The 14,655-nt window shown below is 43.0% G+C and overlaps 1 protein-coding gene across 1 annotated transcript; it reads right to left on the bottom strand.

The window, feature by feature from the left end:
* Positions 1–2,401: 2,401 nt before the first annotated feature.
* LOC112072648 (selenoprotein K-like) lies at positions 2,402–11,981 on the bottom strand. The gene is made up of 5 exons (XM_024140039.2): positions 11,881–11,981; positions 11,293–11,383; positions 11,073–11,153; positions 7,172–7,267; positions 2,402–2,701 (listed from the first exon to the last, which is right to left on the bottom strand). Exons 1-5 carry the CDS (start codon positions 11,897–11,899, stop codon positions 2,698–2,700), a joined length of 291 nt encoding a protein of 96 aa, XP_023995807.1. The 5' UTR covers positions 11,900–11,981; the 3' UTR covers positions 2,402–2,697.
* Positions 11,982–14,655: the final 2,674 nt, after the last annotated feature.

The raw sequence follows: 14,655 nt of genomic DNA, 5'->3' as shown, positions 1-14,655 counted from the left end.
GCTACCCGAAACATTTGATCCAAGTTAAACAATTTAAAGGCAATACTACCAAATACTAATTGAGTGTATGTAAACTTCTTACCCACTGGGAATGTGATAAAATAAATAAAAGCTGAAATAAATCATTCTCTCCACTATTATTCTAACATTTCACATTCTTTCAAATAAAGTGGTGATCCTAACTGACCTAAGACAGTGCAGACAGTTTTACTAGGATTAAATGTCTGGAATTGTGAAAAACTTTAAATGTATTTGGCTAAGGTGTATGTAAACTTCCGACAACTGTACATAGAACCACACCCCCTGTCTTACCAGAGGCTGCTGTTCTATCCTGCCGTGACAGTGTAAAACCCGCCAGCTGTATGTTATTCATGTCGTCGTTCAGCCACGACTCGGTGAAACATAAGATATTACAGTTTTTAATGTCCTGTTGGTAGTATATACGTGCTTTTAGTTTGTCCAATTTATTATCCAGCGATTGTACGTTGGTGAATAGTACAGATTAGCCACTCGTCGGCGGATCCTCACAAGGCACCCCGATCTCCTTCGACGATACCTTTTCCGTCTCTTTCACCTGCAAATGACGGTGATGAGGGCCTGTTCGGGTGTCTGGAGTAAATCCCTCTCGTCCGATTCATTAAAGAGACATTCTTGTCCAGTTCAAGGTGAGTAATCGCTGTTCTGATTTCCAGAAGCTCTTTCGGTCATCAGAGATGGTAAACATACAAATTAGCACGGTTAGTTAAGAGCCCATAAGAGCTCATAAAACGGCAGCCATCCCCTGCCATCTTCTTCAAATAGGGACCACAATGGAAATAAGTCCCCAACTTTGTCGAATTCCGGTCACTTTTAAAAATCTTTGTGTATATACAGTATATGTATCTTTTTTTAACTGATAAATACAATTAATCATTCATCATTTGCAGCAGCCAATTGATGAATGGAAAGAGACATCTGTTACAGAAGACATTCAGAGATCGTCAAGCCAAGCCTTCAACACTGGGTAACATACAAGGTAGGGAGGGATGGATTTTCTGTTAGTCGAGGTTGACGTAGTCTGTTTATTATGGTGTTGAAAACACAAACAATGATATTGAAGTGCCCAAAGTCTCTATGCTTTTTTATTGATTGTGTGTTGCATTGGCTCAGAAACCTGTTGGCGGAAAATTTGCTGCATATATTTTATATAATTATAAGTATGGCATCAAAAGGTTTAGAATCAGATTTACCCCTAACTGATCATTGTCTGCAGCCGGCTCTGATTGTAGTGTAATGAAACAGGCAGGGAGAGGGAGCTCATCTGTGGTGGTCTGCAAACCCCCAACTTTTTGGCCCATAGCCCTGTGGGGCATCGACTGTGCCACAAAAGCATGGCAAAGTCGATATCCATGTTTATAAACACAGCTACGGTTCTTCTTATTTGTGGTTGTGAACATTATTTGAGGTTAATTATATGAGGAGGGAAGGGTGTTACATTTATTTTACTGTACAAGAAGCGGTTCATGTGAAAATATTTTTTACATTGGGGAGGGGGGTGTATTTTTGGGAGTGGGGTGCACTATCTGTATAATCATTACATTTACATTTTAGTCATTTAGCAGACGCTCTTATCCAGAGCGACTTACAGTAGAGTGCATACATTTTATGGTCTTGTGGAAGGGGGGCTCGGTTCCTGCCTTCCTGGACACCACCCAGGAGATGTGGTTCCACCAGAGAGTGGTAACGCTTTGGGGTGCACATGCTCAGGGAGAGGGCCGCGTCAGTCTGGTGAACCTCAGAGAATAGAACCCACCAGAACAGAGGGAGAAGCCAGTTACCTTGATGACAGTAGAACTCTGGCAAAGGTAACACTCATTGAGAAATACATTGCCAGACACACAAGATAATGCAAATGCTCAACCTGGGCGATGACCCTCGTAGGCTTCAAACAGCACTCCCTTGGAACTTTATATTGAGTCCTCTTAATAGACGTGTACAGCATGTGTGTCTTTTGGACAGTTTAACGGAGTGATGGATTAAATCAAATTTCGTTCCGAGTTTCTATTTTGGTATTTGTGTGGATGTTTATTTTAAATTAAAGCTATATTTATTTCTGGAAAAGAGGATTTTTACTGTTTTCACTTTTATTTTTACAGAGCATATGTAGGTGCCAATACATTTTTAGATTCGAGGCATATTTAACTTGGTAAAATGATAAACTGTGGTACCTTTCCTATAGCGCAATTAGCTAAGACGTTGTCAAGCGGGTGGTCACGTGTGTTTGCGAGGCAGCGGCTCCGAGATTGAGTACTGGTAAGGACTTGTGAAGGAATCTAAACTGTGAACCTATATTTATCATGCCCCTAGTAAATTACATTTCAACATATAATTTCTCCCAACATTCTTAGGAAGTACACAGGTACACAGCACAGGACTTTATTTAACAGTGGGATACAAAACATTATTACAGCTTCGGAGAGGGATGTGATATGATTCACAATGGGACAAGAAGAGGGGTCAGAAACAGGAAGCTGCCGTATCGGCCGCCCTGGCCCCTACGTGTAGGAATTCCCAGAGCAGCGTCAGGAGTCTGTGGTGAGCAGAGGCAGCTGTAGAGGATGGGGGCTGGCACACACGCACGTCATTGCAGCCTAAATTAGGCTACATGTCTGCAGCCGGTGTGCCACAACCCACGCCTACACAAAAATGTGTAGGCGTTTACCTATGGAGGGGAACAGGGAAGACGAAACAATGTAGTTATTTTCTAAACTACCACATATTCACAGTAATATATGACTTAATACATTACCAGCTACAATAGTTATTTACAACACTAACAATGTCTACACTGTATTTCTGATCAATTTGATGCTATTTTAAAATTGACCCAAAAAAGTGTTTTTCTTTCAAAAACCAAAAAGGACATTTCTAAGTGACCCCAAACTTTAGTGTACATGTAGGTAGAGTTAAAGTGACTATGAATAGATACTAAATAGAGAGTAGCAGCAGTGTGAAAGAGGGGTCTGGGTAGCCCTTTTGATTAGCTGTTCAGGAGTCTTATGGCTTAAAAGACATTCTCTTGAAAAATAGAAAAGCGGCGATAGTACTGTTAGTCCATTTTGAGACGCTTCCTCAAAATAGTCAGAATTCATCTGTGATGCATTATAAACTCAGGACCCTGTCTTTCAAAGATAATTCGTAAAAATCCAAATAACTTCACAGATCTTCATTGTAAAGGGTTTAAAACACTGTTTCCCATGCTTGTTCAATGAACCTAAACAATTAATGGACATGCACCTGTGGAACGGTCGTTTAAGATACTAACAGCTTACAGACGGCAGGCAATTAAGGTCACAGTTATGAAAACTTAAACACTAAAAGAGGCCTTCTACTGACTCAAAAACACCAAAAGAAAGATGCCCGGTGTACCTGCTCATCTGCGTGAACGTGCCTTAGGCATGCTGCAAGGAGGCGTGACGACTGCAGATGTGGACAGGGCAATAAATTGCCCTTGTCCGTACTGCGAGACGCCTAAGACAGCGCTACAGGGAGACAGTACGAACAGCTGATCGTCCTCGCAGTGGCAGACCACATGTAACACCTGCACAGATCGGTCACTCCGAACATCACACCTGCGGGACAGGTACAGGATGGCAACACAACTACCCGAGTTAAACCAGGAACGCACAATCCCTCCATCAGTGCTCAGACTGCCCGCAATAGGCTGAGAGAGGCTGGACTGAGGGCTTGTGGGCCTGTTGTAAGGCAGATCTTCACCAGACATGCAATCTCCATTGACAAACATTGGCAGTAGAATGGGCTTACTGAAGAGCTGAGTTACTTTCAACGTGGCACCGTCATAGGATGCCACATTCCAAAAAGTGTGTCAAATTTCTGGCCCGCTAGAGCTGCACCGGTCAACTGTTATTGTGAAGTGGAATCGTCCAGGAGCACCAACGGCTCAGCCGTAAAGTGGTAGGCCACACAAGCTCACAGAAATGGAACCGCCGAGTGCTGATGCACATTAAAAAGATTGCCCGTTGCAACAAAAGTACTAAGTGGAGGGGGAGCCAGGCCATTTGGGATCTTGAATACAGACATGCGTCAGTGTATTGCACAAGATTTTCCCAACTCAGAAGCTCATGCTTTCTGAGGATGTAACAGTGATGATGGCTATTGTGCTTTCTATCAAGCACTTGAGTCTGTTTGTGGACAGACTGAATGGGTTTTAATGTTGTACAGCAAGCCTGGGCCCAACTAGACAAAGCAGTATGTTAAGTGTGGGAGTATCATAGATTTGTACAGTTTTGCTACCTCTGTAGTCAAACAAATTTCGTGTGAATCGAGAAATTAGCTATGTTGACTTGGTTATTTAGTTACCTTTTTCACCTGCTTTTTAAAAAAAGAGGTCAGAATCAACTATGATGCCCATGTACTTAAAATCAGATACCACCTGGAGCTTCTCCCCTCACATATAGACATCTGGCTCAGTAGCATCAGTTGCCCTTTGAAGAACATGCAGACCGTTTTTTTTCACAATTTAGATGCAACATGAGACAGTGAGCCACTTTGTAACATGGCCCATTAGATTGAGCTCTTGTGCAGCTTGTTGTTCATTGCATGCACATATATCACTGTATATTCTGCATACATTTGAACTTCAGACCCAGTAGACAGACTCTGGAGCAGTGGAAACGCCTTCTCTGAGTGATGAATCACGCTTCACCCTCTAGCGTTCAACGACTAATCTGGGTTTGGCGGATACCAGAACGCTACCTGCCCCAATGCATAGTGGAGGATAATGGTCTGGGACTAATTTTCATGGGTCGGGCTAGGCCCCTTAGTTCAGTGAAGTGAAATCTTAATGCTACAGCATACACTGACATTGCAGACGGTTGTGGTGCTTCCAACTTTGTGGCAACAGTTTAGGGGGGGGGGGGGGGGGGGGGGGGGGGGGGGGGCATTTCCTGTTTTCTGCAAGACAATGCCCATGTCACAAAGCGAGGTCAATACAGAATTGTTGTCGAGATTGGTGTGGAAGAACTTGACTGGCCTGCACAGAACCCTGACCTCAACTCCATCGAAGACCTTTGGGATGAATTGGAACGCCGACTGCGAGCCAAGCCTAATCGCCCAACCTCACTAATGCTTGTGGCTGAAAGTCCCTGCAGCAATATTCCAACATCTAGTGGAAAGCCTTCCCAGAAGAGTGGAGTCTGTTTTAGCAGCAAAGGGGGGGACCAACTCCATATATGAATGCCCATGATTTTGGAATGAGATGTTTGACAAGCAGGTGTCCATATACTTTTGGTCATTCATTTTGGGGTTCTTGCGTAGGGAATATTAGTCGCGCAATTTTACATAAAACAAAGATGTTTGGTGCAGTGTTTCTCAATCAAAAATGTGCATGAAAACGAGTCTCTCGTTGAATGACAACAAAGACTTGACCAATCACCGCCGAAGGGGCGTTGCCTCAAAAAGTGTGCCCCCGAACAACCGAAAAAACCCTTACAAACCCTCCCAAATGAACAAAAACTTCACAAAATGGCGTCATAATATACAGTGCATTCGGAAAGTATTCAGACCCCTTGACTTTTTCCACATTTTGTTACATTACAGCCTTATTCTAAAATGAATTAAACTGTTTTTGTTCCTCATCAATCAACACACAATACCCCATAATGACAAAGCAAAAACAGGTTATAAATTGCGGCAGATTTATAAAAAAACTATAACAGAAATATCACATTTACATAAATATTCAGACCCTTTACTCAGTACCTTTGGCAGCGATTACAGCCTCGTTTCTTCTTCGGTATGACTCTACAAGCTTAGCACACCTGTATTTGGGGAGTTTCTCCCATTCTTCTCTGCAGATCCTCTCAAGCTCTGTGAGTTGGATGGGGAGTGTTGCTGCACATATATTTTCATGTCTCGCCAGAGATGTTCGATCAGTTTCAAGTACAGGCTCTGGCTTGGCCACTCAATGACATTCAGAGATTTGTCCCGAAGCCACTCCTGTGTGGTCTTGGCTGTGTGCTTAGGGTCGTTGTCCTGTCGGAAGGTGAACCTTAGACCCAGTTTGAGATCCTGAGTGCTCTGGAGCAGGTTATCATCAAGGATTTCTCTGTACTTTGCCGCATTCATCTTTCCCTTGATCCTGACTAGTCTCCCTGTCACTGCCGCTGAAAACCATCCTCACAGCAAGACGCTGCCACCACCATGCTTCACCGTAGGGATAGTGCCAGGTTTCCTTCAGACGTGACGCTTGGCATTCAGGCCAAAGAATTCAATCTTGGTTTCATCAGACCAGAGAGTCTTGTTTCTCAAAGTCTGATTCTTTAGGTGCCTTTTGGCAAATTCAAAGCAGGCTGTCATGTGCCTTTAACTGAGGAGTGGCTTCCGTCTGGCCACTCTATCATAAAGGTCTGATTGGTAGAGTGCTACAGAGATGGTTGTTCTTCTGGAAGGTTCTCCCATCTCCATAGAGAAACTTTGGTGCTCTGTCATAGTGTCCATTGGGTTCTTGGTCACTTCCTTGACCAAGGCCCTTCTCCCCCAATTGTTAAGTTTGGCCGGGCGGCCAGCTCTAGGAAGAGTCTTGGTGGTTCCAAAGATCTTCCATTTAAGAATGATGGAGGCCAGTGTTCTTGGGGACCTTTAACGCTGCAGAAATGTTTTRGTACCCTTCCCCAGATCTTTGCCTCGACACAATCCTGTCTCGGAGCTCTACAGACAATTCCTTCGACCTCATGGGTTGGTTTTTGCTATGACATGCACTGTCAATTGTGGGACCTTATATAGACAGGTGTGTGCCTTTCCAAATATATGTCCAATCAATTGAATTTACCAAAGGTGTACTCCAATCAAGTTGTAGACATCTCAATGATAATCAATGGAAACAGGATGCAACTGAGCTAAATTGAGTCTCATAACAAAGGTATCTGTTTTTATTTTAAATAAATTAGCAAAAATGTCTAAACCCGTTTTCCCTTTGTCATTAGGGTGTATTGTGTTTAGATCGATGAGGAACATTTTATATTTAATCCATTTTAGAATAAGGCTGTAACGTAACAAAACGTAGAAAAAGTCAAGGGGTCTGAATACTTTCCAAATGCACAAACTCTTCCGACTGGGAAGCATGCGGACACCTTTATGATAACTGTGGCCGGTATCACCATATCTCCCTCACCTTCCTCATCCTCCTCCCCCCATGGGAGGGGCGCTGGGCCCTCCACCGTGGTTTATCCTCCCCATCCGCCTCCGGCCACCAGGGGGTCCAGGGGGGCTGGTGGAAGAGAGAAGACCGCCATGGGAATGTTAGAACACCGGAACACTTGTCCACTGTCATAATGAAATCAGTCAACCCTTACTCTGCATCAACATGACAATCTTAAAGTTGCACTATGGAGAAATCGTTCCACAATTTCCTGGTTGCTAGTACTCTAATAGTGCGCCTAATTTCAGTGTAAGTGACAAAATAAGCTACTATAGTGTAGAGAATCATTGTACCATCTAAACCGCTGTGAAGTACAGTACCAGTCAGATGTTGACACACCTACTCAATCAAGGGTCTTTATTTTGACTAATTTCTACATTGTACAATAATAGTGAAGACAAACTATGAAATAATACATTTGGATTCATGTAGTAACCAAAAAAAAAAAGTTTAAAACAAATCAAAAATTATTTTACATATGAGATTTTTCAAAGCAGCCACCCTTTGCCTTGATGACAGCTTTGCACACTCTTGGCATTCCCTCAACCAGCTTCATGAGGTACATTTACATTTAAGTCATTTAGCAGACGCTCTTATCCAGAGCGACTTACAAATTGGTGCATTCACCTTATGACATCCAGTGGAACAGCCACTTTACAATAGTGCATCTAAATCTTTTAAAGGGGGGGGGGGGGGGGTGAGAAGGATTACTTTATCCTACCCTAGGTATTCCTTAGGTAGTCACCTGGAATGCGTTTCAATTAACAGGTGTGCCTTGTTAAAGGTTCATTTGTGGAATTTCTTTCCTTCCTAATGCATTTGAGCCAATCAGTTGTGTTTTGACAAGGTAGGGGTGGTATACAGAAGATAGCCCTATTTGGTAAAAGTCCATATTAAGTCCATATTATGGCAAGAACAGCTCAAATAAGCAAAGAGACACAACAGTCCATCATTACTACTTTAAGACATGAAGGCCAGTCAGTCCGGAAAATGTCAAGAACTTTGAATGTTTCTTCAAGTGCAGTCGCAAAAACCATCAAGCTCCATGATGAAACTGGCTCTCATGAGGACCGCCACAGGAAAGGAAGACCCAGAAGTTACCTCTGCTGCAGAGGGGCTCAGCAAGTTCATTAGAGTTACCAGCCTCAGAAATTGCAGCCCAAATAAATGCTTTACGGAGTTCAAGTAACAGACACATCTCAACTAGAGGTCGACCGATTAATCGGAATGGCCGATTAATTAGGGCCAATTTCAAGTTTTCATAACAATCGGAAATCGGTATTTTTGGACACCGAGTTTGCCGATATATATATATATCTTTTTTTACACCTTTATTTAACTAGGCAAGTCAGTTAAGAACACATTCTTATTTTCAATGACGGCCTAGGAACGGTGGGTTAACTGCCTTGTTCAGGGGCAGAACGACAGATTTTCACCTTGTCAGCTCGGGGGATCCAATCGTGCAACCTTACAGTTAACTAGTCCAACGCAATAACGACCTGCCTCTCTCTCGTTGCACTCCACAAGGAGACTGCCTGTTACGCGAATGCAGTAAGCCAAGGTAAGGTGCTAGCTAGCATTAAACTTATCTTATAAAAACAATCAATCATAATCACTAGTTAACTACACATGGTTGATGATATTACTAGATATTATCTAGCGTGTCCTGCGTTGCATATAATATGACTGAGCATACAAGTATCTGACTGAGCGGTGGTAGGCAGAAGCAGGCGCGTAAACATTCATTCAAACAGCACTTTCGTGCGTTTTGCCAGCAGCTCTTCGTTGTGCATCAAGCATTGCGCTGTTTATGACTTCAAGCCTATCAACTTCCGAGATGAGGCTGGTGTAACCAAAGTGAAATGGCTGGCTAGATACCGCGCGCTAATAGCGTTTCAAACGTCACTCGCTCTGAGCCTGTGGTTGTTTCCCTTGCTCTGCATTGGTAACGCTGCTTCGAGGGTGGCTGTTGTCATTGTGTTCCTGGTTCGAGCCCAGGGAGGAGCGAGGAGAGGGARGGAAGCTATACTGTTACACTGGCAATACTAAAGTGCCTATAAGAACATCCAATAGTCAAAGGTATATGAAATACACATCGTATAGAGGGAAATAGTCCGATAATTCCTATAATAACTACAACCTAAAACTTCTTACCTGGGAATATTGAAGACTCATGTTAAAAGGAACCACCAGCTTTCATATGTTCTCATGTTCTGAGCAAGGAACTCAAACATTAGCTTTCTTACATGGCACATATTGCACTTTTACTTTCTTCTCCAACACTTTGTTTTTGCATTATTTAAACATGTTTCATTATTTATTTGAGGCTAAATTGATTTTATTGATGTATTATATTAAGTTAAAATAAGTGTTCATTCAGTATTGTTGTAATTGTCATTATTACAAATAAATCAATAAATAAAATTTAAAAAATATTTAAAAAATAAATAAATAAATAAATCGGCCGATTAATCGTTATCGGCTTTTTTGGTCCTCCAATAATCGGTATCGGTGGTGAAAAATCATAATCGGTCGACCTCTAATCTCAACATCAACTGTTCAGTTGAGACTGCATGAATCAGGCCTTCATGGTGGAATTGCTGCAAAGAAACCCCTACTAACAGACACCAATAAGAAGAGACTTGCTTGGGCCAAGAAACACGAACAATGGACATTAGACCGGTGGAAATCTGTCCATTTGTCTGATGAGTCCAAATGTGAGATTTGTTTCCAATCGCCGTGTCTTTGTGAGACGCAGAGTAGGTGAACGCATGATCTCCGCATGAGTGGTTCCCACCCTTAAGCATGGAGGTGTGATGGTGTGCCGGTGACACTGATTTATTTAGATTTCAAGGCACACTTAACCAGCATGGCTACCACAGCATTCTGCAGCGATACGCCCATCCCTTCTGGATTGCGCTTAGTGGGACTATCATTTGTTTTTCAACAGGGCAATGACCCAAAACACACCTCCAGGCTGTGTAAGGGCTATTTGACCAAGAAGGAGAGTGATGGAGTGCACAATCACCCAACCTCAACCCAATTGAGATGGTTTGGGATGAGTTGGACCGCAAAGTGAAGGAAAAGCAGCCAACAAGTGCTCAGCATGTGGGAATGAACTCCTTCAAGACTGTTGGAAAAGCACTCCTCATGAAGCTGGTTGAGAGAATGCCAAGAGTGTGCAAAGCTGCCATCAAGGCAAAGGGTGGCTACTTTGAAAAATATAAAATACATTTTGATTTGTTTAACACTTCTTTGGTTACTACATGATTCCATATGTGTTATTTCATAGTTTTGATGTCTTGATGTCCTGATTTAGATGCACTATTGTAAAGTGGCTGTTCCACTGGATGTCATAAGGTGAATGCACCAATTTGTAAGTCGCTCTGGATAAGAGCGTCTGCTAAATGACTTAAATGTAAATGTAAATGTTCACTATTATTCTACAATGTAAAAAATAAAAAAAATAAAGAAAAACCCTTGAATGAGTAGGTGTTCAAACTTTTGACTGGTACTGTATATGTTCCATAACCAAATATATTGTTGTTTCAGCTGTTTGAAGATAAGTGTACAAAACGGAAAGTAAAATACGAAGAACAATAACTTAGGAACGGGAAGCATAGAAATAGCGCACATAGAACATATCTACTGCTTCTTAGAAGCTTTCAAGTAGAATGACAGATCTATAACCTACTCTTCTATGTAAATTTGGTCAGGTCACCCAAAAAGTTACATATTGCCACTAATTATTTCTAAAGTCATTCATCTTAACCATTAAAGCCCTAGTCTTGCACTAGGAGTGTTTAGAGATTGCCACGTCAGCCTGACATGATGGGAAGTAGACTAACTCTCTGTTTGGACCCTAGGGACTTACCCTCTGCCATCACTGTAGCCTGCAGAGGATGAGCCAGAGTTTCCCTTCTTTGTCAGATCTGGCTGGACCAGGGATTGGAAACTGTGAAAAAAAATCAAAACAGATGATTATCTCTGTATTCAAGGCCTATAATTGACTTTCTAATGATAATCTTCACAGCAACATGCATTGCTAGTGCCATACGAATGCACAGAGGCCTCTGTGTTGACTGCTGACTTACAACAAGCCAATGAACTCTACAGCACCCCAGAAGAGATCAGTGAGGAACGACATTCGCCATGGAGACTGGCTTCTGTTGTCCAGGACCTGACCTGATGAGGGAACACTTGTTATTGATGATTATATCCAAACTATAACACCTGGAACTAGCCTCTTGGTCCATCAGCCAGTGTGACTAGCATTGGCAGGTGCTAATTTCAGGCCCAGCATTAAACAACACAGAGGCTTTATATATTTCACTAACATTACATGCCTACAAATCAATAGTGGAGACTGGAGAGACACACGCAGAAGAAGCCTAACTAGCTAGCTATATAGCCAGGCTCAATAGAATGATCCAATTTCCACTCTACAGCCCATAGAGAGCTAAAACGGACTCAAATAACTGTCAACCTGCCATATTTAGCTGCTGTCTATCGTAACCGTTTGTTGTCGTAGCTAATGTTAGCTACTTAGCTAGCAGCATTTCTAGCGAAAGGTGAAGACATAGTGAGCTCGCAGAGGTGAATTACTACGATGTGTATGTTAATTAGCGACTTTAATGAAACAATAAACACATACATTGCAACAATATTAATAAACCACTAACCATTCGCCACGTACACCATTTTTGCAGCTCCTATCTACTGTTGTTCGCTGCTAAATTTCCGCATCCGGTGTTTACGTCACTTCGTAAAATGAACCCTCCCCCAGGGCTCCGCCCAGCTGTAAATTGAGGTTGCCTGATTAGGCAGGCCTATTCTTCTTACACTTTTTAGGGTAAATTCAGTTTATCCTAAATGTCTCTTCTGCGGTGTATATTTTGTGTCAGACTATGATACCTTCTATCACTCACGTTTGAAGTTGCTTTCTCACTTTGCAGCACTGTCTGTAATTCACTTTTGAGCACCTAGCTGGCAGACACTTGCATTGTCTTGCTAAATGAATACTGTGATGTTACATAACGAGCTACATGTCACCTACTTACAATTGATACATTTCCATTTGTACAAAAGGTTGTAGATGTTAGGCTTTTTAAAACAACGTCAGCAAAGGCTTTCGTGTTGTAATTTGAAAAGGGTTGGATGTTTCTCACATTCCCATACCCATAGGTGAAGTATCCTATTCATTTATTGAAAGCAATCTATGCCCACCAGATGGCAGTCCATACCTATTCTTATGATTTATTTTACTATCAATGTCTGCCCTATGCTACCCACTGCAAAGTAAAGTGGCTACTTAGTGACTTTGAAAAATGTCTCTTCTGCAGATAGACAGCCATCATATAAATCCATGTTTTACTATCGTCTCATTATTACCTTCCTGATGAACTTTGGTGCCTTTTCAATCTTCCAAGAGATTCACATTATTACAGACTTTTTCATTCTCTTCCTCCTCTCACACAAAACACAGACCACACCATCTCTATGAATGTCTTCTTATTTCTACAAACAGACACCATCATTGTGCTCCGCTGATTGCGCACTACTGTTTGGGACTCATTTGTAGAAAAAGGAAGCGAGTGATTCAGAGAGGGGCGAAGAAAGCGATAGAACCACAAACTTCCATTTGGGCACCAGCAGGGTAGAAAATACTGTGTTTTGTCCTGCTATGATGAGCCCCCATGAAACACATTCGGGCCAGTGTAGCTGCTGACTGGTGAATTCACCAGCATGTGGGTGTCGTGTGAGGTCATCACAGAGCACTGGGTGTCAGAGACAATGGAGGAGCAAAGTGTGGGGGAAGCCAGTGGCGCTCTTCTCTGTCCTGGTAATGTTGTACGTGGGCAGGGGGGACAGTCAAGGGGACAGAGTTGCTGGGTGTTTTCTATCAGGAGCACAAAGAGCCATTGAAGTGGGTTTGTTCTGCTACTTCCCCTCTCCGGCCTCACACAGACCAGAGCCCTCCTCTATGGACCTTGGGCCTGGCCCTGGCCCTCTATGTTCATACAGATAGGTCCACACAGAGCAGCAGCTGCATGAACTACAGCCCTGGCTGTGAAGTGTGATGTTTGAATCTGGTGTTATAAATTCTGTGGTACTTTAGACATTGGAGCCCCTTGTATTGGGGTTCCCAATGGGTTACCTGTAGGGCAGTTTTCGAAAGTATTAGATAATACTGCTCAGGAATTTAGAGTCCTTATAACTGCTTTTATACCCCAAAAAGCAATTGTCTCTGAGCTGTTCAGCATCTCCCATCCTCTGCACCCCTGCCTGCCTGGCACCCTACTACACCTACCACCCGCCAGAACTCTTACAGACAGTGGATGAGAAAGGGAGGGGTGGACAGAGGAGGTGTGCGAGATGGGTGGGTGGGGGGGTTCTAAAAGGCCGTGGCTTAAACCGCAGCGTCCTGCTCATCCTGTCCCGTCCCCCAGCGCTCTTCCTGTCTTTCATTACTTTTGTATTATTCTTTGTCTTCTCTTCTTCCCCCAGAGAGAACGTTATATGCGTGCGCAGTGATGTTCATGAGCCTACGAACACAAAGCTAACAACAGCCCATTTTGACCGTCTCTCTTTGGATTCATTCTTTCACTCTTCAAGGTTGTCGGGAACAAACGTCGTCGTTCGTGTAACGAGACAGTCCGCGGCCGTGCTTTGTCAGAGCCCTCTACGGTGTGACCTTCCACAGCGCAGCTCTTACTGCCTCTGCCTCTTTGTCATGTGATGATGAATTGCAACAGCAGGCCAGTGGGTTTGTCTCTGTAGTCCATTCTATGACGACCAACAGAGTCCAGGGAGACTGCTTACGTCTTTGTGGCTGAAAACAGGTGGATCTGTTGTCATCAGTGGAATAATACCGGATTGTAAAAGTTTGGATGAATCATTTTGAATACTTCCTGGAGGTGGCGGATGGGGAGACAAAAAGGAAATGGAAGGAAGGAAGAAACATAGGGATGGGTTGGGATTGTGTGTGTGTGTGTGTGTGTGTATTATCCATTTTTTACACAAGACAAGAGGTGTGGGGGCAATCTTCAGAAGAGCGTCTTGTCCTGAAGATCCATCAGAGGAGCAGGGGAATGATCAGAAACATATTTGTTCTCACTCCCTGTGAGAGTGTTCTGAACCCTGTCCCACGCCACAGTTAAACCCGTTTCGGTATCATCTTTCACACACGTTGTTCCCCAGTGGTTGTTCCCGTTTCTCGGCCCATTTGACAAGGCATCTTTGTTTTGTCATGTTGATTACCCCTCTCTCAAGCTGTGATTTGGGTTCCAGTTGTACCAGGGCCATTTTTGGGTTAGTATGTTTTGCCCTTTCTTGGCTCTCTTTCCGCCAAGCTGTAAAACATCCCAAGTTGACAGTTTACAATTTACACATGTTTTTTCCGTTGCTATGTTTGTCCAGGTTGCCACGATGCATTTCTGTAGTTCTGAATCACACAC

Source organism: Salvelinus sp. IW2-2015, unplaced genomic scaffold, assembly GCF_002910315.2.
Source record: "Salvelinus sp. IW2-2015 unplaced genomic scaffold, ASM291031v2 Un_scaffold1987, whole genome shotgun sequence".
Taxonomy (NCBI): Eukaryota; Metazoa; Chordata; class Actinopteri; order Salmoniformes; family Salmonidae; genus Salvelinus; species Salvelinus sp. IW2-2015.
Note: the sequence above shows the minus strand (reverse complement) of the source record. Positions and strands in the feature narration are given on the sequence as shown.